The sequence below is a fragment of the Meriones unguiculatus genome, chromosome 14 (assembly GCF_030254825.1).
Source record: "Meriones unguiculatus strain TT.TT164.6M chromosome 14, Bangor_MerUng_6.1, whole genome shotgun sequence".
Taxonomy (NCBI): Eukaryota; Metazoa; Chordata; class Mammalia; order Rodentia; family Muridae; genus Meriones; species Meriones unguiculatus.
In genome coordinates this window covers 87,889,426-87,911,899 of record NC_083361.1, presented here as the reverse complement: position 1 = coordinate 87,911,899, position 22,474 = coordinate 87,889,426, and the positions used below count along the sequence as shown (strand labels likewise).

The window sequence follows — 22,474 nt, the reverse complement described above, 5'->3', positions numbered from 1 at the left end:
AATAAAAAAATAATTTAAATTCTGTAAAATATCTTATTGTCAATTATGTATCAATAATGTGATAAAAAGAGGTTTGGATATATTAGGTAAAAGAAGATATATTAATAATGCTTTTAAAAATAGCTCCAAAAGGATGATATTGAGCCTGAAATGCCAAAAGACAAAAACTCCAGTAGTGTTCTGGAGCTCTGAGACCATGTTACAGCTCTTGGGAAGGACGGCAGCTGCGCAGTCTCAGGAAGGATTGTAACTGGTCAGTGGAAGTGTGGGTGGTCCAACAGCAGGGACAGCAAGGTGTTTCTGTCATTGTACACCCCCGGTGAGCTGTGCACTCTCTTGGCACTTTTCTTCCTGTAGTTTTACAATAGGCTTCATTCCCAAGGCCAAAAGCAGAGACAAAAAATTCCAAGTGAACTTTGTTGTTCTTTCTATGAATATCCTGAATAGTTTACACGATCCTTCTGATTGGAGTAATAAAATAAAAATCATGTGGGTGAGGGAAAATCATTTTACATTGTTACAACTAATATTTCACACGAGCTTGGCTGAGACACTGCCTCCAGATATTTGAAAGTACAGTTTTCTAGATATATCTCTGCTTTTTAGTGATACTAATATTTAAATCAGTAGAATTTGAAAAAACATCTAAAAACATACAAACAAAACAAAACAAAAACAGACTGTCCCCGTAACATAGAAAAGCAGTTACTCAATCAGATAAGGGCTGAATAGAACAAAGACTGACCTCCCGTGGGTAGACCTCCCGTGGGTAGGAAGGACTTACGCAGTATGCCAGGCTTAGGACCTGAACTATGATGCTGAGTCTTCCTTGAGCTTTTAGTCTAAAAGCCCACCCTGCAGATTTCGGATTGACAAGCCCCCATAATCATTCAAGCCAATTCCCTAATATAAATTCCAGTTTTTCTTTCTATTATGTCTATGTCTATTGGTCTTTCTTTTGTCTATACATCCGTTATCCTCTCTGAATTTCATTTTACATACATACATGGATATTTTGCCTTCATATATGTCTATGTACCACATATATTCAGTTCCCTCAGAGGCCAGAAGAGGACATCTGATCCCCTGGGACAGGAGCTACAGATAGCATATATGTGGCTATCGGTTACTGAATCCCAGTCCCCTGGAAAAGTAGCCAGTGTTCTTGACTGCTGAGCTCTGTCTCCAGCCCCCATCTAGAGATTCTCACCTAGCTGAGACATGGATACCTAATAAAGAAAGAAAGTGTTCCTGTGGTGGGAAAATTAAAAAATGGAAAAGTTGGAAAGCAAAACCCTGACCAATGCAAAGATGTGAAATATACTGTAATTATACATACACAGAGCAGGTAAATATATGGAGGTTAACTGTGGCAGCCCAGTTTTAATAGGCATCCAAATCTAAGCTCAAATTTTGTAAAACCAGTTGCCCCATGTTTTACCAGTCTGAACTCTGTGTGGACACGCATATTCTAAGGATGTGACCCCTGAACAACCTCTGCCTTTAAAACCATCATGTGAACAACAGATAAGAACCCACACACTATAAATACAAGCACCTGTCTCCTTTTGAAACTCTGAATCCTTTGATTCGTTCTCCTCTGTCACCACGTTAGTGAATCTAGCTTTGTGTGACCGGTAGTCTTCAGCTGTGATCTTCAGCAAAATTTACAAGCACACGAGAATCGCATAAACATGAGGCATAATCTTACATACAAAATACCTTGTATCTTAATTTGGGTATGCAAAGAACAATCTGAAACACAGACTCAAGAGAAGTAGAGTCAGATGTGGTTCTAGAAAGCAAGAAGAGAGAGCAAAGAGAGTGACACCGAAGGCAGAATATTCCATGTAGTTACTACCCAGGTCACTGCTATGGATAATGGGCATTTGACTTTCCTTTAAAATATGCCCTGGAGACTTGCCTAGCCAACCGATAAATTAAGATGCTTGACCAACAGCTCCTACTTTATTGAAAGCTGACTCTGGTGTTTTCAGTGTGTCTTCTGAGGAAATATCTAAAGTCAAAACGCAACAAAAAGTCCCTAGGAAAAAAATGGGAAATGGAATGAGTGACAATATCTGTCCCAAACACAGGTGAAGCGAGCGGAGTCGCGGTGTGCTGTGGGGCACACTGGACTGCGCTAAGGAACAAGGTAAAAGTTCGAGAAATCTGTGAGCTGGGTAGTTTATACTAAACTTAAAAGTAGCTCTTACTGGGGACTTACTGTGATCCTCTACTAAGACAATACCTTACTCATATAACTAAGAGCAACATTTTTCCGAGTAGAAAAACAAAGTTAGTCATATAAACTTCCCCAAGTCACACGGTTTAACAAAGAAAGAAGAGTTGGAGCCCAGACTTGAAGTCAGATGCCCCTGAAGTCCCGTCTCCTCTCACACTTCCCTGCACTTGAGAACTGACGTGGCGGACAGACCGGACAGACGTGACAGAGAGAGATCTGAACGATGACTTCTCCCCGTTAGGCTGTTTCCTCTCTCCAGCCTCTGCTTTTCCGTCTGAAATGTGACTAGGGTGACACCTGCCTTTCAGACCTCAGTGAGGATTCAGACACAAGCACGGCTTCACTGGTCTTCGAAGATTCTATGTCGCTTCTGGACGGAAAAAGAATGTGGTGCCAATCTAGCCCGAGGTTACTGGTTGACTCACTCTCTGTGAGGTCCCCTCGTCTGTTTTCCGGGCTGGCGAGCATATCTGTTGAGAACATAAGATGCCTTTTCTTTACCTAATTTGCTTGCGTATGATTAAAGCACAAAGATACAACGATGTTCGCAACTTGAAGACAGTCCACACTCTGGTCACTGTCATCACAGTCAGCGCAGCAGATGCATCCCTCGCCTCCGAGAGCTTTCTCCTGCTCCCTTGCTGTTGTCATTTTCCTGTGTGGTGGGAGCAGTTGTGTAAGATCTACCGCTGTGGCGCTTGCCGATCACACTGTGCCGATCACGGGCTTCGAGGGTGCTTTGAAGGATGGTACAGGGGGAAGGGTAGTGTTCACTGTGTGATCGCAGCCCTCTGGAGCTGGAGGAAGGAGCAGCCAGAGCCCAAGGTCACCTCAGTTACACAGTGAATATGAAGCCACAGATCATGAGAGAGACAGAGAGAGAACAGGGAGGGAGAACTTCCTACTCTCCTCTCCCGTGTTATGTTTCCTCAGACGATGACCCGGAAGAACGTGGTGAGAGGCACAAGCATAGCCTGGACGGGACCCACACTAAGCTACTCCGGAGCCGTGGATGGGATCTGGGGGCTCGGAGCTGTTTTGTGTTCTGACAGCGGATGGGTGATCTTCCCTAAGTCACGTACTCTTTCAGTGAAGGGTTGTGATTGAACGATCTAAGTTCCTGTCACATTTCAAATGCGCTATTCTAAAAATATCACTAGCCAGCCTTAAAGAACCCTGAGGGCCACCATACCAACACAGGACACTGTGGAAGCTACAGTCTGACTACGCCTGCACCTGTGCTTTGCCCAAACACGGCATTTCTCAGCCTAATCTCCCACACTCTGTTCCTACCAGTTACGGCTCTTTCCAAAAAATCAAAACTGCTCCCAGAGACAGGTTTCTTCCCCACAGGACACATTCAAAGGCTAAATGGAAGTTGGGCCCAGCAGAAAGAAAGCTGCTGGGAGACTCCTCAAGTCAATTCACTCTTCAACTTGGCTCCTTTCTTCCAGAGCTAATGTTCACACTCGCCTCGTAGAGCTTCTGCGGAAACTGGGTACAACAGTCCCCCGTCAACACTTGATGGAGCAGTCAATATTTAGTGTGCACTCGACAAACACTCGTCATATTACACTGAGGACACGTAAAAGTCTTGCTTCATCGCAATGAGGGAAAATGATAAAAATGCACCTTGAAACTGCATTGCACAAAGGTCCGTGCTCTTAGCCAGCCTCCTGTCTCTGCCCTCTGATGTCACTCACTAGGTGATACTGTCCTGAAAGCTTGAATTTAAAAACAGGTCTTGTTAAGAGCACCCAGATTCAATCACTGTCATCTACACGATGCAAAACTGTCCATATTTCCAGTTCCGGAGAATCCAAAGCTCTTCTCTGGCTTCACAGGAAACAATCATTCATGTAGGGCACAGGCAAAACACGATACACACAAATTATAAAATTTTTTTTAAAAAACATGTTTTAAACAGACTTTCAAGTTCTGCATCTCTCTTCTGGATCTCACTTCTCCTTTCCTCCCTCCCCACGATTTTCCCAATTCCCTTCTTCTTATCATACAAACACTAGAGTATCTGGTTTTATGTTGAGGTCTTTGATCCACTTGGACTTCGGTTATGTGCAGGGTGATAAATATGGATCTATTTGCATTTTTCTGCATGTAGACATCCAGTTGGAACCAGCACCATTTGTTGAAGATACTGTCTTTTTTCCATTGAATGGTTTTGGCTTCTTTGTCAAAAATCAAGTATTCATAGGTGTGTGGGTTTCTGGGATCAATGACCTCAACATAAAACCAGATACTCTAAATCGGTTAGAAGAAAAAGTGGGGAAGTCTCTAGCTTTTAATAAAATAAAAACTTTAAAAAATAAAAGAGCTTTACTGATTAGGAAAAAAAGGAGCTTCTGATGGTATACAAAAAAAGTAAAGATTATAAATTAATATGAGAGTCACATATTTTGAATTACAAGAGTACCTTTGTATATTACATATATGTAAATATGAACTTGAGAAAGATGAATGATTTTTCTCCTGCTTATTTGTATTTGCTATATTTCTAAAATGAACATGCATTATTCTGGCTAAAAATAATAAAGGTTTTATAGCAAAAAAAAAAAAAAACTCACTCGATTAGAGGATGGGAAATGGAAAAGAGCACAATGGGTGGCAGATGGATTTCAGTGAGAGGGAGAAGGGCTTGACGTGACTGATGTGCTCCCTGGAGAGGGAACAGCAGGCCAGCTTCTAAGGCTGTTGCAGGAAAATGTGGTTACATTTCAAAAGATGGCAAATTAAGGGGGGGGGGGGGCGATGACCACTGCTAGAGCTTAGCTCCAGGAATCCGATCCTGGGAGAGTGTTTGTCTATCTGTTCCCATTACCTGGAAGGGCTTCTGAATCTGGGAAGCCTAGTCAGCTGGCATGCGGCTCCAGGCTGTCCTTCTGTGAGAGGCCACTGAAACTGGGACTCTCAAGCCAATGGTCACTGTAGCGAGAGTGCCTTTCCCAGCAAACAGAGTCTCTGGGGACAGATAACCATAAAAGCGCTGCCCTGTTCCCAGCCATGTTTGCGTTGGCCTGATAGTCCAGGGCACTCATTTAGGTAGGCAGTCCCCAGGAGAGCCAGAGCGCAAGTTTGCCTTAGGACAGAGAAGGTCGCGGCGCTCCGTGACACTGTGTAATCCCCATCTCCTGAGCTGTATTTTTTTATGCTAGACAGGCTTAATTAGAAATGAGACAACTCAAGGTATTTATTGCTGGAAATAGACATTTCCCTGGGCTATTTTTATTATTACTAGAGAAGATTTACACTTGATGTACATTTACAGCCAAATTTTACCAGCCTCCTATCACGTATCTGGAATTCTTTATGAATACAGTCACCACCAATTCTTACAACTAGCGCATAGTTACCTAGTAGTCATACCTAGTACTCAGTTCTGAATTTTTTTCTTTTTTTAATTTATTTTATTTTTTTAATTAATTACACTTTATTCATTTTGTGTCCCCCATAAGCCCCCCTCCTCCCTTCCTGATCCCAACCTCTCATCCCCTTCTTCCTGCATGCCCCTCCCCAAGTCCACTGATAGGGGAAGTCCTCCTCTCCTTCCTTCTGATCTTAGTCTATCAGACTGATCTCATCAGGAGTGGCTGCATTGTCATCTTCTGTGGCCTGGTAAGACTGCTCTCCCCTCAGGGAGAGGTGATCAAAGAGCAGGCCAATCAGATTATGTCAGAGGCAGTCCCTGTTCCCATTACTATGGAACCCACTTGGACACTGAAATGCCATGGACTACATCTGTGCAGGGGTTCTAGGTTATCTCCATGCCTGGTACTTGGTTGGAGTATGAGTCTCTGGGAAGACCCCTCTGTTCAAATTTCTGGTTCTGTTGCTCTCCTTGTAGAGTTCCTGTCCTCTCCAGTTCTTACTATTTCCCACTTCTTACATAAGATGCCATTTCTCAAATTTTTTTTCTTTTTTAAAAATTAGTGTGTACTAGTTATACATAAGAATGTGTTTCATTATATTTTAAAGCATATATAATATATTTTGTATATATCTTTAATGTCATTCAAAGATAAATATTCAGAAAACATTTACACACATCCTGTGGCCCAAAACATGAAATGTGAAAATGAATCATGTAAATATCAGATATGAAATGAAGGTTATGAACACTGAGCCCATAATATACTAGTCCATAATGGACTTTTAAAAGTTCAGCGACCATACCAGGAAAAGAGAAGGCAGTTTGGAGAGTGGAGAGACATTTGTGAACAGGTAATAAGGTGATATTTAAGATGAGGCCAGATTAAAGTTAGAGGAAGCAAATGGAGAAAAGCAGAGGGGCACTATAGAGGCGAAAGATAACGATATAATTCTGACACTCTAGGCCTCATTGCCAGAGCACAGGCTGTTTCCCAGAAGCCAGAGCAGCAACACTGCAGGCATCAGTGCATTCTGGTGACTGAGGAGGAACCTCAGCAAGACTGAGGCAGAGGAAAGAAAGAACTGGGTAAAATGCAGTGTTCACTCCTTAGACAAGAACTGTTAGGTCTTACAGGACTCCCTAAAATTTGGCACAGAATATACTGCCTTGTGGATGTACGAGACAGTTTTCCATCTCGGATCCTATTAAACATTAGCTTCAAGTACTACTAGGTAGGCTACGCCTGAGGATCCAGTGACTCTCCATGGGCCACTAATACTGTCATCAAAGGGAAAGCCAGGTGGGAAGCTCAGGGTATGTGGTATAGACCTTAGCAAGAGTGAATTAAGGTGACAGAGAGCCTGCTCAGAACTGGTGCCCATAGCAGTGGCTGTAATTAGAAAGAAAATCACAGAGACCTTAAGTGGCTTAAAAGCAAATCAAGAAATAAGGCTAACACAACAATATTTTCCAGATTTATTAAGAAATAAATAAAAAAAAAACTGTGTATGTACGCTGAAAACCCCATGTTCTGACCTATGTATCCATTGTGAAAGGGCTGGCAGAAGCCAATCAACACATCCATCACCTCACATAGTTGCCATGTTTATGAAATGAAGGCAATTAAGGTCTGTTCTCCAACAATTTCAAGTGTGCAATACATCAAAATTAACTATTGTCACCATATTGTACATGAGGATTATACAGTTTACTGAGCCCACATAACCTAAATCTTGTACCTTTTCAACAACTCTCACCTCTCCACCCTCAGTGTCTTAGAGGAGTGAACTTGCTCTTTTGTTGTCAATTTCATCAACTTCTATAACACTTTCATATTACACATATAAATGAGATCATTCCTTACCTGTTTCTCTATGTCCTGTCTATTTCTCTTAGCATTATAGTTTGTGTTCACCCATGCTATTGCTACATTTTCTCAGCTTCAAGATGAATAATATTCCAGAGAGATATAAAGTTATATTTTTGTAATACATTATTACAAAATCTGTTGGCGGACACATATAATGTCCTGCTATTGTGAATAGCCTCATGAAGAACATTACCACACAGACAACTCTTCAGGAGCTGAATCCATTTCCTTTGGCTGGATGTCCAGTAGTGGGATTGAAGGATCATACAATAGTTCTATTTTTAAGTTTTCGATAAATCTTCATGCCGTTTCTGTAATGATTGCATCATTTTACATTTGCATCAATATGCACAACAATCCATTTCTCTCTGAAGTGTCATTGGCATTTTCCATCTCTTTAACTTATCTTTTTATTATTTTTATAATAATAACAGATGTGAAGTGTCATCTCATTGTGGGTTAAATCTCCCTGATGGTTGGTGATACCGGGTATCTCCATGTGTACTAATGGTCCATTTGTAGATATTCTTGTGGGAAATGTTCAGTCATGATTCTTATCCATTCTAACTTGTTTTGTTATTGTTTGTGAGAATTAAAGTTTTAGGGACTGAATGAACCCAATATTCCTAATATGAAGTAGTTCATAGCTCCATGTGATTTATAAAAGTCTTTGGGTTGATGCTGACAGATTTCTCTAACTGAGACAGACTGGGAGGGAGCTCAAAGGTGGTGAGAAATAAAAGAAGCATTTGAACCTGGCTGGCTTGTAAGCCATGCTTTCTGCACTGTCCAAATTCTTTTGTTGTTGTTGTTGTTGTTGTTGTTTTTGTTTGTTTTGTTTTGTTTTGTTTTCTTCTGTTCTGTTTTTTTTTATTAATTACACTTTATTCACTTTGTATCCCCCCATAAACTCCTCCCTCCTCCTCTCCCAATCCCACCTTCCCTTCCCCTTCTCCACCCATGCCCCTCCCCAAGTCCACTGATAGGGGAGGTCTTCCTCTCATTCCTTCTGATCTTAGTCTATCAGATCTCATGAGGAGTGGCTGCATTGTCTTCCTCTGTGGCCTGGTAAGGCTGCTCCCCCCTCAGGGGGAGGTGATCAAAGAGCAGGTCAATCAGTTCATGTCAGAGGCAGTCCCTGTTCCCATTACTATGGAACCCACTTGGACACTGAGCTGCCCATGGACTAAATCTGTAAGGGGGTCTATGTCCTCTCCATGCATGGTACTTGGTTGGAGTATGAGTCTCAGGAAGGACCCCTGTGCTCAGATTTTTTAGTTCAAATTTTAACATTTTTGGAACTTGCTTGATTGGTTAAGAGTGTTGGCAGAATCACTTAGGAAATTCAAAATCTCATTCCTGGTCCTTTCAGAATGAGAGCTGAGAACTCAGCACAGACTGGGCTGTTTGGAAGTCTATCCGTGCCTACCTACTTCCTCTAAAGTTTTCTCAGACTCCCTTAGACTGTTTGGGCCAGCACTGGGCTCCAAAGCCATTGTTCCTACCCTACTCTACACAAAGTCAGGCAAACCCCACAGAGTTTCCATCCTGTGCACTGGCCCAGAGGAGCCTTCAGAAATTTTGTGGAATGGATTTTAGACTCAAATGATGGTCCTAGTGTCTGAAGACAACTTAGATCTGATGGGTTGCTGTGAAGTCTGTGATCTGGAATTCCCTTTCTCTGGGATTCAAAGCAAGTTCCAACTTTTCCATTCCCCAAGGACCTGAATAAAATGACACCTCTGTGCCTCCAATTTCCCTGAAGACAGATGTTACTGCCACAGCTCCTCATGCAGGGAAATAAATCTCCGTCTCTCCGTTGCAGACAGAACACCCTGGAACATCAGCCAAGGTGAGTGCCCAGGCCCAGAACGGCTTTTTCTTCACTTCCCACCTTAGTGGCAGGGGTGCCTCACCTCAAATGGTGAGATGAATCAGAGGAGGGCTGGTACCAAGGAAAGAAATTTTCTGGAACTAGAAATAGTAGAAACTATCAGACTGATTAGTCAAAGCCTGGAGTTTATAGCTCAGATGTGAATGTGAAACTCCCGCTGTATCTCTAGGATTATCTGAAGAGGGAGTGGGTGAGAAGCGTATCTGGTTCCTTTCCCATCTGAGCATTTGTCCGTCCTCTCGGCTGCCCTTGTCAGCACTGGCAGGGTTTTGTTTGGTTTGGTTTTTAATTTTAACGTATTTATTTAAGCATTCAGTATATTATTCCATTGAGTGCACTGTTTCTCATTTGATTCTTTTTTCTTTCTTTAATTTTCACTTAGATTTTATTAAATTTTTCATTTTAAATATTACATTGCTTCCAGAAAACAGTTTATTCACTTTGTATCCCCCCTGTATACCTCCCTCCCTCCTCCCCTCCCAATCCCACCCTCCCTCTCCCCCACCCATGTCCCTCTCCCAGTCCACTGATGGGGAGGTCCTCCTCCCCTTCCTTCTGATCCTAGTCTATCAAATCTCATCAGGACTGGCTGCATTGTCATCTTCTGTGGCCTGGTAAGGCTGCTCCCCCATCGGTGGAGGTGATCAAAGAGCAGGCCACTGATTTCATACCAGAGACAGTCCCTGTCCCCATTACAATGGAGGCCACTTGGATACTGAACTGCCATAGACTACCTCTGTGCAGGGGTTCCAGGCAATCTTGATGACCCCTGTGCCCAGACTTTTAGGATCTGTTGCTCTCCTTGTGGAGCTTCTGTCCCCTCCAGGTCTTACTATCTCCCCCTTCTTTCATATGATTCTCCACACTCTGCCCAAAGTTTGACTATGAGTCTCAGCATCTGCCTCGATACCCTGCAGGGTAGAGCCTTTCAGTGGCCCTCTATACAGAAACATTCCTTTTTACTCTTCCCGCTGGGGCGCCCCTCGCCCTTCCCAGCATGCATAGCGGTTGGTGCAGCATCAAGCTAACAGCCAGAACTCTCAAGCTGCCGGTTTTCAGTGTGGTCCTCTCATTTCTCTGTCGTCCACCCCCCCCCCCGCCCCCCCGCGCGTCTTCTGAACCTTTGCAGGACGTTTGCTCCTGTGCCTGCCGTCACTCTATTGTCAGTCTCCTCGCCTTTCTTCTTACCAGCTTCAACTTCTTAATTCTCTTGAATCTGGCGAGCTGCTTCAAGAACAGGATAGAAAAAAGAAACCGCCTGTGCCGGTTTCCTCCTCTCTTCTGTTTTTACCATGAACAATAGCTTTTGTTCCATCCTGCTCCTCTGCCACTGTGAGGAGGTCATAGCTTGCTACCACGAGGAAGGTTTTGGGGAAAGTGTAGTTTTACATAGCTCTCCACATTTCAATCTCTTTTTTTATTTATAATCACAGAACAGTATTTATTTTTCTAATGTGTATAATGAAAGCTCCTGGGACATGGGTATCTTCAAAGCTGCGTCCAGTGGCACAGCTATCAGTCATGGCCACTCTTCACCCTTCAATCAGCTTGAAATACATTGATATCTTAAAACATCTATACACTAAAGCATGGCTGAACTATCATAACCATACCAAGATAGAGCATCCCCAAAAAACTAGCATCGATTTACATCCCCACCCACCTACGCCTCCTCTAAAAAGACACTTTTTTGTTCACATGTTGCATTTAGTTTCCTCAAAACAGTCACATATTCTTTTCTTTTTTCTTTTTTCTTTTTTTTTTTTTAAACATGGTTTCTCTGTGTAGCCTTGGCTGTCCTGGACTCACTATATAGACCAGGCTGGCCTCGAACTCACAGTGATCCGCCTGCCTCTGCCTCCCTGAGTGCTGGGACTAAAGGTGTGTGCCACCATGCCCAGCTGCAGTCGCATACTCTATTTAGCTGATTGTAGAAACACGTTCCTTTAAAACTCTATAGGCTTTGGAGAAGTCAAATTAAAAGAAGTAGATGCCATCACTTCTTTTTGTTGTTATTTCTTTAACAATTTATTTGTGGGAGAAATTTTGACCTGTCACTTTGCCTATCCTTAATTGGAATTTTTCTGTCGGTGGGTGTCTTAGCAAGCCTGATTTCCTGCCCCTTTCTTTATTTTCTCTAAATTGGTAACTATGAATCAAAATTAATATTTTTGCAAAACATCATTTTCTCTCATTTTATTGGCCTTTGATGGGCTCCCATCATTTCACTGAGTTTGTAGAAAAGAAAAGTTCTCTAGTCCTATTGTTATGACACATCTATAAAGAGGGATCATTGCTTTTGTTTTATGACAACAAGATGCAGAGTCAGCAACAGCATCGTAGTGAGGGGTCCGAGAGAGCAAGTGATTCAGCTCCTTGCAGAGCTCCGTCTCACGGAAGCCCTTTCACCATTACTTTGGTACTCACGGGTATGAAATTTACAATAATATGAACATATAATAACCTGATGATTATTAATTTACTTAGTGGGGGGTATATGCCACAGAGAAGACGTGTAGATCTGAGGCCAGACTGACGGTTTGGGTCTCTGCTTCCGCCACATTGGCTCTAGGAACAAGCTGAGGTCCTCAGGCTCGGCAACAAGTGCCTTCCACTGAGCCATCGCACCGGTCCTGTTTTCCCTCCTCAGAAGTATTTTTTCCTTTTAAACTTTCTAAATCTGCTTCACATCTGTCATGTTCATGCTTGAACCCAGATCAACAGTTATTACACCAGATATTTTTTGCATCAACTTCATCTTTTTAACTAAGGTTTCTTCCAAGATTGAAGAGATCACATTTTCCTAGAGCCCTTGGCTGTTTCAAAGGATGCTCCCTTCCCAGTCCTACTCCAATGTCTCCTTCTTCCAGCCAGACTCTTTCTTCATGACTGGCATCCCAGGGCTAGAAGCTGTCCATGGCTGGATCTCCATCCCCTTCTTCTCCATGTACACTGTGGCACTCACTGGAAACTGCCTCATCCTCCTGGCTGTGAGGAGGACCCACAGCCTACACCAGCCCATGTACTACTTCCTGTCCATGCTCGCCCTAAGTGATGTGGGCCTCAGCTTGTCCACGCTGCCCTCCACACTGGCTGTGCTCTGGTTTGACTATCATTTCATTGGCTTTAATGCCTGTCTGATACAGATGTTCTTCCTACACTCCTTCTCTGTGGTAGAGTCCTCAGTGCTCTTGGCCATGTCCTTTGACCGCTTTGTGGCTATCTCCAACCCACTGCGCTATGCATCTGTCCTCACTAACAATGTCATCATCAGAATTGGGGTGGCCATTGTAGCTCGAGCCACTTTGTCACTATTCCCAGTGCCATTCTTGTTGAAGCGACTGAACTACTGCCCTGGAAAGATCCTCCTGTCTCACTCATTCTGCTTCCATGCTGACGTCATGAAGCTGGCCTGTGCTGACATTACTGTCAATATCCTCTATGGACTCTATGTGGTTCTGTCCACAGTGGGTGTAGACTCCCTGCTTATTGTCATGTCCTATTCCTTGATTCTTCACACAGTGGTGGGGCTAGCCTCTCCCAGGGAGCGTGTCCGGACGCTCAACACATGTGTTTCCCATATTTTGGCTGTCCTGGTCTTCTACATTCCAGTCATAGGTGTGTCCATGATCCATCGCTTTGGTAGGCACCTGCCCCACATTGTTCATGCCCTTGTTGCTTATGTGTACCTTGTGGTTCCTCCCGTGCTCAACCCCATCATCTACAGCGTCAAATCCAAGCCTATCAGGGGGGCCATGCTCAGAGTGCTGAGAGGAAGAGACCGTACCTGATGACACTGGAGCCTGTGAAAGTTGTTGGGGACAAAAACACCAAACTTGGTGGATCAAGTCTTGCCCATGGCTTGGTTATGTTACCAACAATGGTAAGTGTAATACTGCAATGAAAATTATTGTTTTCTGTGGTTCTGGGGAACATATCGCAGGCTCCTAACATGCCATTCAAGCCCCTATTACTGAGCTAAAGTCTCTGATCTGGAAATGGGTAATGTTCATTTGTTATCTTACTTATGTCACATATATTTTCTTAAATCCAATGTTTTCTGGCCCTATTTTAGATTCCAGGAACAGAAAAATGGTTCCCACATTGTGTTTGGTTTATGGACCTTACATTGCAGTACATATCCAAAATGTCTAAATATAAAAACATTTAATATACTATAGTGGTACATTATTAAAAGTATGTACAGAGTCATGGGTAAGCAAGTGAATACGTTTTTATCTGTTTATTGCTGTGTGGATAAATGTGAATTTATGACTAAATGCGAATAATTATACTATTGCTAGGAGAGTTATACATGAAATAATATGGCACAATATGGTGTAAATGCCAATAAAGGGTTTACATTCTAGTGACTGAACTTCTCAGTTATTCATTATAATAAGCTTTTTTGGAATTATTCTATTCTTATCCTTTTCACCTGGGAAATTTCTACACAATCCTGAGCATGCATGTATATAAAATAAGAACTGAAACCAAAATTTACTGATAATAAACCATGGAAAATGTGTATTAAGACATTCTGTATTAAACATAAATTTTACCACTTCTTAACATGAAAACAAATTTGGATACTAATAAAATATTTTTTCACAACAATTAAGTCTCAACTGAGAATTTCAAACTGCAGACTAAAAAGTATCATTAAAATTTTTTCAGAGCTAAGTGACATTTCTATTTTATAAAACATTGCTTTATAAACAAATAGGGTAAAATGACAGAAATATACTTAGGGTGATTTCAGAAATTGCACTCCAAGACAGTATTCATTATATTCCTTTCACTAAGCTGAAGTCAGTAACTCAAATAGAAGTGTTTCAAATTCCAGCATTATACAATCCAAAGATACACTAATTGTGTATTTGGATGCACAACTCAAAACACGCAGTAGGCTCGCATCTGAGCCAACATGTTCCAGACAGTACACATTAGGATTTGTTGTATGATAGCATGTATTTGTTTCATCTTGAATATTATTTTGTTCACCGAGCATTCAGAAACATAATTACCATCGCCAAATTTTCTACATCTACAATATTTGGTTATGTCAACTCACATGAGGTCCTGAGCTGCATATTAAACAGTCAGGCTTAAAGAAAATGTTTTATTTGTATGAAAAATATTTCCAATCTCTGAAGAAAGAATTAGAAGAAAGGATCTCCCATGCTCATGGCTTGGCAGGATTAATATAGTAAAAATGTCCATCTTACCAAAAGCAATTTAAAGATTCAATGCAATTCCCATCAAATTACCAACACAATTCTTTACAGACCTGGAAAGAAAAATTCTCACCTTCATATGGAACAACAAGAAACCCAGAATTGCTAAAACAATTCTCTACAGTAAAAGATCTTCAGGAGGTATCTCCATCCCTGATCTCAAGCTGTACTATAGAGCAACAATACTAAAAACTACATGGTACTGGTGGATCAATGGAATCAAATAGACGACCCTGAAATAAATCCACACACTTATGGACACCTGATTTTAGACAAAAATGCCAAAACCATTCAATGGAAAAAAGACAGCATCTTCAACAAATGGTGCTGGTCTAACTGGATGCCTACATGTAAAAAAATGCAAATAGATCCATACTTATCACCCTGCACAAAACTAAAACCCATGTGGATCAAAGACCTCAACATAAAGCCAGACACACTAAACCGCTTAAAATAAAAGTGGGGAAGAGCCTTGAACCCATTGGAACAGGAGACAACTTCCTGAACAGAACACCAACAGCACAGGCTCTAAGAGCAATAATCAATAAATGGGACCTCATGAAACTGAAAAGCTTCTGTCAAGCAAAGGACACTGTTGTCAGAACAAAACGACTACCTACAGATTGGGAAAGGATCTTCACCAACCCTATATCTGACAAAGGACTAATATCCAGTATATATAAAGAACTGAAGAAGTTAAACAGCAAAAAAATCAAGTAATCCAATTAAAAAATGGAGTACAAAACTAAACAGAGAATTCTCAATAGAGGAATATCGAATGGCAGAGAAACACTTAAAGAAATGTTCAACCTCATTATCCATCAGGGAAATGCAAATCAAAATGACCCTAAGATTTCACCTTACACCCATAAGAATGGCTAAGATCAAAAACTCAAGTGACAACACATGCTGGAGAGATTGTGGAGAAAGGGGAACCCTCCTCCACTGCTGGTGGGAATGTAAACTTGTACAACCACTCTGGAAAGCAATCTGGCGCTTCCTCAGACAACTAGAAATAGTGCTTCCTCAAGATTGAGCTATATCACTCCTAGGCATATATCCAAAAGATTCTCAAGTACACAATAAGGACATTTGCTCAACCATGTTTGCAGCAACCTTACTTGTAATAGCCAGAAGCTGGAAACAGCCCAGATGCCCCTCAGTGGGGGAATGGATGCACAAATTGTGTTATATCTACACAATGGAATATTACTCAGCAATAAAAAACAAGGAAATCTTGAAATTTGCAGGTAAATGGTGGAATCTGGAAAAGATCATCCTGAGTGAGCTATCCCAGAAGCAGAAAGATGCACACAGTATATACTCACTCATATAGACATATAATATGGGATAAACCTACTAAAATCTGTACACCTAAAGAAACTAATCAAGAGGGAAGACTCTTGCTAAAAATGCTCAATTCCTATCCAGAAAGGCAAAGAGGATGGACATCAGAAGAAGGAGAAAAGAGGGAACAAGTCAGGAGCCTGACACAAAGGACCTCTGAAAGGCTCTGCCCTGCAGACTATCAATGCAGATGCTGAGAATTATGGGCAACCTTTGGGCAGAGTGCAGGGAATCTTAGGAAAGAAGTGGGAAACAGTAAGATCTAGAGAGGACAGGAACTCTACAAGGAAAGCAACAAAAGCAAAAAATCTGAGCCCAGGGGTCTTTCCTGAGACTGATACTCCAACCAAGGACTATGCATGGAGATAATTGAAGACCCCTGCACAGATGTAACCCTCTGTACTTCAGTATCCAAGTGGGTTCCATTGTAATAAGAACAGGGACTGTCTCTGACATGAACTGATTGACCTGCTCTTTAATTACCTCCCCCTGAGGGGAAAGCAGCATTACCAGGCCACAGAAGAAGACAATGCAGCCACTCCTGATGAGACCTAATTGACTAGGATCAGAAGGAAGGAAAAGAAGACCTCCCCTAGAGGGTGGAGGAAGGGAGGGATTGGGACGGGAGGAGGAAGAGAACCACAGGGGGGGTACAAAGTGAATAAAGTGTAATTAATAAAGAAAAGAAAGAAAGAACTTCCTGGAAGGAAGGAAGGAAGGAAGGAAGGAAGGAAGGAAGGAAGGAAGGAAAGAGAGAGAGAGAGAGAGAGAAAGAAAGAAAGAAAGAAAGAAAGAAAGAAAGAAAGAAAGAAAGAAAGAAAGAAAGAAGACCTCCCCTATCAGTGGACTTGGGGAGGGACATGCAAGGCATGCAGAGGGTGGAGGAGGGAGGGATTGGGACGGGAGGAGGGAGGGAACCACAGAGGGGATACAAAGTGAATAAAGTGTAATTAACAAAGAACTTTTTAAAAAGGAAAGAAAATGTTTTATTTATACATATTTTTAAGTTCTTAAGGTCTTAGAAGTGAAAAGAAACTCATTTTTCTCTTGGAGAACCTCACAGTCCATTGAAGAAGGGGAGGGGTACTAAGCAAGGACACGTGATGACAAGCAGAACACTGCTGATACAGGCTAAGATCGGGAAGGAGGGAAATAGCACATTTGTGAACGTTTGGAATTTTCTGAGCTCTAACTGGGCTCCTGAAAAAAAGTGGAAAATATATTTAGTAGATGTTGAAATCTGAACTGACATGGATAAGAAGAGAAATGGATGTGGGAAGAGACGTAAGGAAAGCCCTCTCCCTACATGGAAGAGCAAGTGGTTCAATATGAGTGGAGAAGAGTTGAGCGGCAGAAAGGTAGAACTGAGAGATGGGACTGGGATGAGCAGAACTTTCTCAGACTGCCTCAAATGTGTATACCAGTTTTCAAGCATGAGCAATTATCTGTCCCTGGGTCAGGCTCCACTCTCAAAATAAATGAGATTCTAACACTATCTCGGTCCATTCATACAGAATCTAGTATCACCTGCTTTATATTCTAATGGTGATCACTCGTTAACCACCTCCAAGTCAGTGAGGTTGATGTCCCTGATTTGCGTGTCTGTAACTAGTAGGTATTAGGTTAGGCTTTGATGGAGACTCCACACATTCCTGTTACAATTGGCACCATAGTTTTCCCTTTCACATGCCACACATGTTATAGAGCACATGGACTCAGAGGCAAATCTTTCTGCTCCAGGGTCCTCTCATAGCTGATACTCTGCTACATTACATAGGGAATGGATTAAGTAATTTTTCTTAAGCGTTATATCTAAAGCCAAAGAGGATTGATACGTGCTGTAGCAATTACTTGGCAGTAAGAGGTACAGTATGCAATAAACTGTCTTTACTTTTGAGAAAGTGGAGACAGGGCAAAACTTAACCTCTCAACAAATACCCTCAGCAACATCCCAGGGGCGGAGCTGAGCACAGACAAGTTTTCCTGTGACTCAAATCCCATGTTCCCTTGAGTCTGGCTACATTTTTCTGAATCAGAATAAAAGAAGAATGTCTTAACTAAAGAAGGTTCTGTGTTCTATGGGGTGTGGTACAGCAGATTTGACCAGTATCACAGCCAAGGTGAGTAATCAGGGCTCACAATTGGGCTTTCCTCTATTTTTGGAGTGCTGGAAGGATTCTTTTTCTCCCTTCTGCATCCCAAACTCAAGGAAAAGAAATACCAAAGGTAGAGGCCAGAAAGAAATAAAGAGACCTAGGTATTAGGTTTAAGAAGAGCCCAGAAATTCCAGCTGAGTTCCAAACCAAAATGTCCATACAGTTGATCCAAAAAAAAATGCTTAAAGGAGACCACTCAAGTGGTTCCTGTCTAGACTACAACATAATATTTTTTAAGTGAAAGTATCCATACTTGGAAATATACCAACATGGTCCCAGACTCCTCCAGTTCATTGTTTATTTGTTCACCAAAACAACTGAATTTCTAGTGTGTATATTGACTATATATTAGTCAATGTTCCAAGGAAAACCAGAACTGGGACAGGAGCAAGAAGCTGGCTCAAGCAGTTATGGGGACTCTGGTAAGAATTATTCAGGACGAGCTGGATACTTGGGGAGAGCTGATGTGTACACTGTACCTCGAGGCCACCTGGACCAGGGTCCCAGTCTCCCAGGGAAACCTCAGTTTACCCTCTTTCTGATTAACAGAGGCCACACATAAAACAGAGAGGAGTGGTCTTTCTTCAAAGTCTAAAGACTCAAAAGTTAATTTTTTATTTAAAAAAAAAAAAAAAACATTTACTCATAGAAATCTCTAGAACACTGTTTGGCCAAAACTGGTACTATAATTTAGCCAAGTTAGTACAGGAAATTAACCATCATGTGTACCATACTGTGAAATGGAGCTTTATCAAAGAGAATCAGACTTTCAGCTTTTTTAATAGCCAAACTTGTTGAGCTCAGAAACTGCCGTGTAAGTGGGTGTGTGGCACTTTCACAGGCATGAATTAGTAATTGGAAAGAAAAAAACTTGGGAGTTAGCGTAGATTAGAAAATCTTAAGAAAGAAGATTCAAAAGAACAAAATAAGAGCAATGTAAAGAGATGGAAAAGAAAGATTGGTTTGTTGATTGATTGGCTGATTGAATTTTATAAACAGTAAGTAGATCTATAATTACCAAGTGCCAGAGTTCAAGTAATAATCTGGCTCATGCCTGTGTTTTACAATGAAGAAAACTGGGACAAGGAAGAGAAAATGATGCTGGTATCTAACAGAGCTTGTGAAGTAGAAGAAGAACCGTTTACTTAGGAAAAGAAGGAAGGAAGGAAGGAAGGAAGGAAGGAAGGAAGGAAGGAAGGAAGGAAGGAAGGAAGGAAGGAAGGCACTTGATACCAAACAGCGTTGAGATTATTTCTTTCAACTCAATAGGAGTTTTATTCTGTAAATAATGGTAGTGTTGTTGGATTCATTTTTCACTCAGAGCTGACTATGTGCCCTGAATATGCCCAGTGTAATACAATAATACAGCAGAATGGCTGAAGCCCAAAAACTTTTCTCTAATTCTCTCCATTTAAAAATTGTTAAAATCACTTTGCATACTTAGAGCTGTTTGTTGTTGTTACTTCACAAGTGGAAGACACACGTAGCTAAAGTTATCTCACGTATTCCAATTCCAGAGGCTTGTACTCAAAAGTTAATATTGTGTGTCAGCTAAAGCACTGATGGACAAATAGAGAAGATGATAACGAAATCCAGTTTACCAGGAGAGTAGCGACTTAAAGGCAATGACTCATGAGGATCGGTTGGTTCAGACAACTTAAGATACCTGTAAGGAAAGTAAAGAGAGATGGTGGAATGAGTCAAGGGTGAGAACAGGACCAGCAGTGTCCCTGAAACAAAAGTGAGAAATAAAGCTAATGAACAGTTTCCTTTGGATTGAGTGATGGGAAAGTACAGAGGAAAGGTACAAGGGGCTAAGAAGATGAATCCATGAGATGTCCAACAGACGTAACTCTGGGGAGACTGTCTGAAGATACACTATAATGCCACATGTGTCTGTCTGTAACCCCAGCAGGCTTCTTAAAATAGAACCCAGATAAAATATTTGAGATTCTTAGTTGACATGATAACCAACCATCTTGGACGCAGGACTAGCCACAGGATTATCATCATGGATTGCTGCAGCCATGAATCATCTGAAGGAATGGGCGGGCATGGGAGTGTTAGCAGGCCTTCTGGTGTTGGTCTCCTTGGTTTGCCTGTGGTATATATGCAAGATTAGAGTCTCACAACAGTGTGATGCAGCCATGATCATTCAGGCCTTTACAGCCATTGAAGCAGGACATTCTCCCCAAGCATGGTTGGATACCATAAAAAGCTAAAATGATACGCTCAGGATGCGAGGCTAAGCACTGCACTCAGGGTCAGCCGCTTTGGACCCAGAGAAGAGCATGTCTGATTGCATGCGGGTTGATGCCCCAGGTCCCGCCTCTGAGAAAAAGGTATTGGACGGGTCTGATGCTCTTTGGGTGGATGACACCTAAATGAACATCTGTACAAAGTCCCAATTTATTTCTAATATCAGAGATCAGACCTCTACTCTTGCCTGATGCGTCTAAAACAAAAAGGGGGAACTGTAGAGAGCTGCGGAATGCTATGCCTTAAAGATGGAGCTGGTTCCCGCCTTCCACCTTCCCGATGGTGAGTGCTCTCTGTCACGAACAATTCCACATTTGGCTAAGGCCGAGGATCTGGCTTGCTTCCATGTATGTGGACCTATCTGCATTGCCCCCGTGGCACGCCTGGGTTGGCTACCCAGAGGCTATTTAAGCTGTGGGCTGGCTTTCCCCGGGGTCCGAGGATTGTTCAATGTTCCTGAATAAACTGCATTGAAAAAAAAAAAAAAAAAGAAATTAAGCTGGACTTTTCTTGGAGATTTCTTCTATGTGTAATCAACTATAAATCTAACATACTATGTCCATCCCACAGTGCGATGCATGATTTCCTGAGCTGGGTTCCAATCCCCTCTTCTTCGAAACACACCCTCGGTTCCACTACCTGATGCCTGGGGGCACCGTTCTGGCCCTTGACGCATTTCACCACCTCTTTACCTCTAACTTTCATTTGCTTTTCTTTCACGTGTATAACGTTTGGTTATCTCCTCAGTAGTCATTCATTCCAATAAATGCTGAAGGTGACTTTAGTCTGTCCAGGAAGTGCACCAGGCGACAGTTACCAGTTAACGGATGAAGCCTTCCAGTTGACACATTCATGGGGTTTTAATCTAGTAAAATAGACATAAAAATCATCATGGAAAGAAGTAATCGTGAAATGCAAAATCAATTCAGTTTCTTACAGGAAAATAAGAGTATATCCTGTGAGAATAACAAAGGCGGGGGAGGAGATATAGATAAGGGCATCACTGAGGCCAGAGTCATCCAAATGCTCTCTGAGAAAATAGTGTTTACTCTATAAAGGAATGAGGAGCCCAGCCACATGAAAAATCAAAGGAAGAATACAGAAAGAACACAAAATCCCAAATATAAATAACAGGGACTTTTTTATAAACTAAAATATGATCTGCTTGGCTGAAGAATCCGGTCAGGACAAAGTCCACCCAGAATTAACAGAGTGTGTGCAATGTGCTTCATCACAGGACTGCCCAAGGCATACCACAAGCATCCTACCAGACTGCACAGGGAACCACCGAAAGGGTGTTCAAAGCAGAGTGACAGGAGCAAGTCGCATCCCTGAACATCAATCACCATGCACAACATAGGCAGAGCAGCCTCCTAAAGTCTACATTTCACAGCAGCTGTGCGATGAAATGAGTCCCAGCTGGTGAAAGCCCTGAGAACTGCAGCAAGTTCATGGCGCCTCACAGAAGAACCAACGTTTGTAGTGTTCTCTACTGCAGACCGATGGTCAAGGACTTTGTGTCATCAGGACAGGCTACTGGAGACAGTATTGCTTTTGGAAAAAGACTTAGGAGTCAAACTCCAAGACAATGATACATGGGCCAGCCAGCAGAGGTAGGTCACTGAGAGCTCTCCAGCCCAGGGCTTCTCATCTGTACAGTGGGTAGGGAAATGTGGCCTTTTCCAAAGTCTCTTGATTCTTTATCAAAAAAAAAAGTCTCAAAATGCTAAGTATGAATCATGGATTCTTTTTTTTTGGCATATGTCAAAAATGTGTCATAGAAAATCCAAGTGCAACATAAACAGATGAGCTTTGTAATAGCTTAAAAAGTGCAAAACTGTGGGAAAAGCACAGTAATTTCTCATGCAGTCAGACTTTTTATAGGGTTTCTAGAACTCAATAAAAATAAACTTCCTTTATTCCATCTCCACGGTTTAATTTTCTTTACCTCTTACCGAACATGAACTCTCATTTCCTTCTAAGCACAAGGATACAAAAGGTCCTCAATTTGGACAAAGAAGTAGATCTTGGTGAGGTCAGTAGAGGCCCTATTCTGTACACTGCTTCATAGCACATGGAGC

General features: G+C 41.9%; 1 protein-coding gene across 1 annotated transcript; it reads left to right on the top strand.

Moving 5' to 3' along the window:
• Window positions 1–12,222: 12,222 nt before the first annotated feature.
• On the top strand, window positions 12,223–13,185 carry LOC110542675 (olfactory receptor 51I2-like). The gene has a single exon (XM_021629216.2). It carries the CDS (start codon window positions 12,223–12,225, stop codon window positions 13,183–13,185), a length of 963 nt encoding a protein of 320 aa, XP_021484891.2.
• Window positions 13,186–22,474: the final 9,289 nt, after the last annotated feature.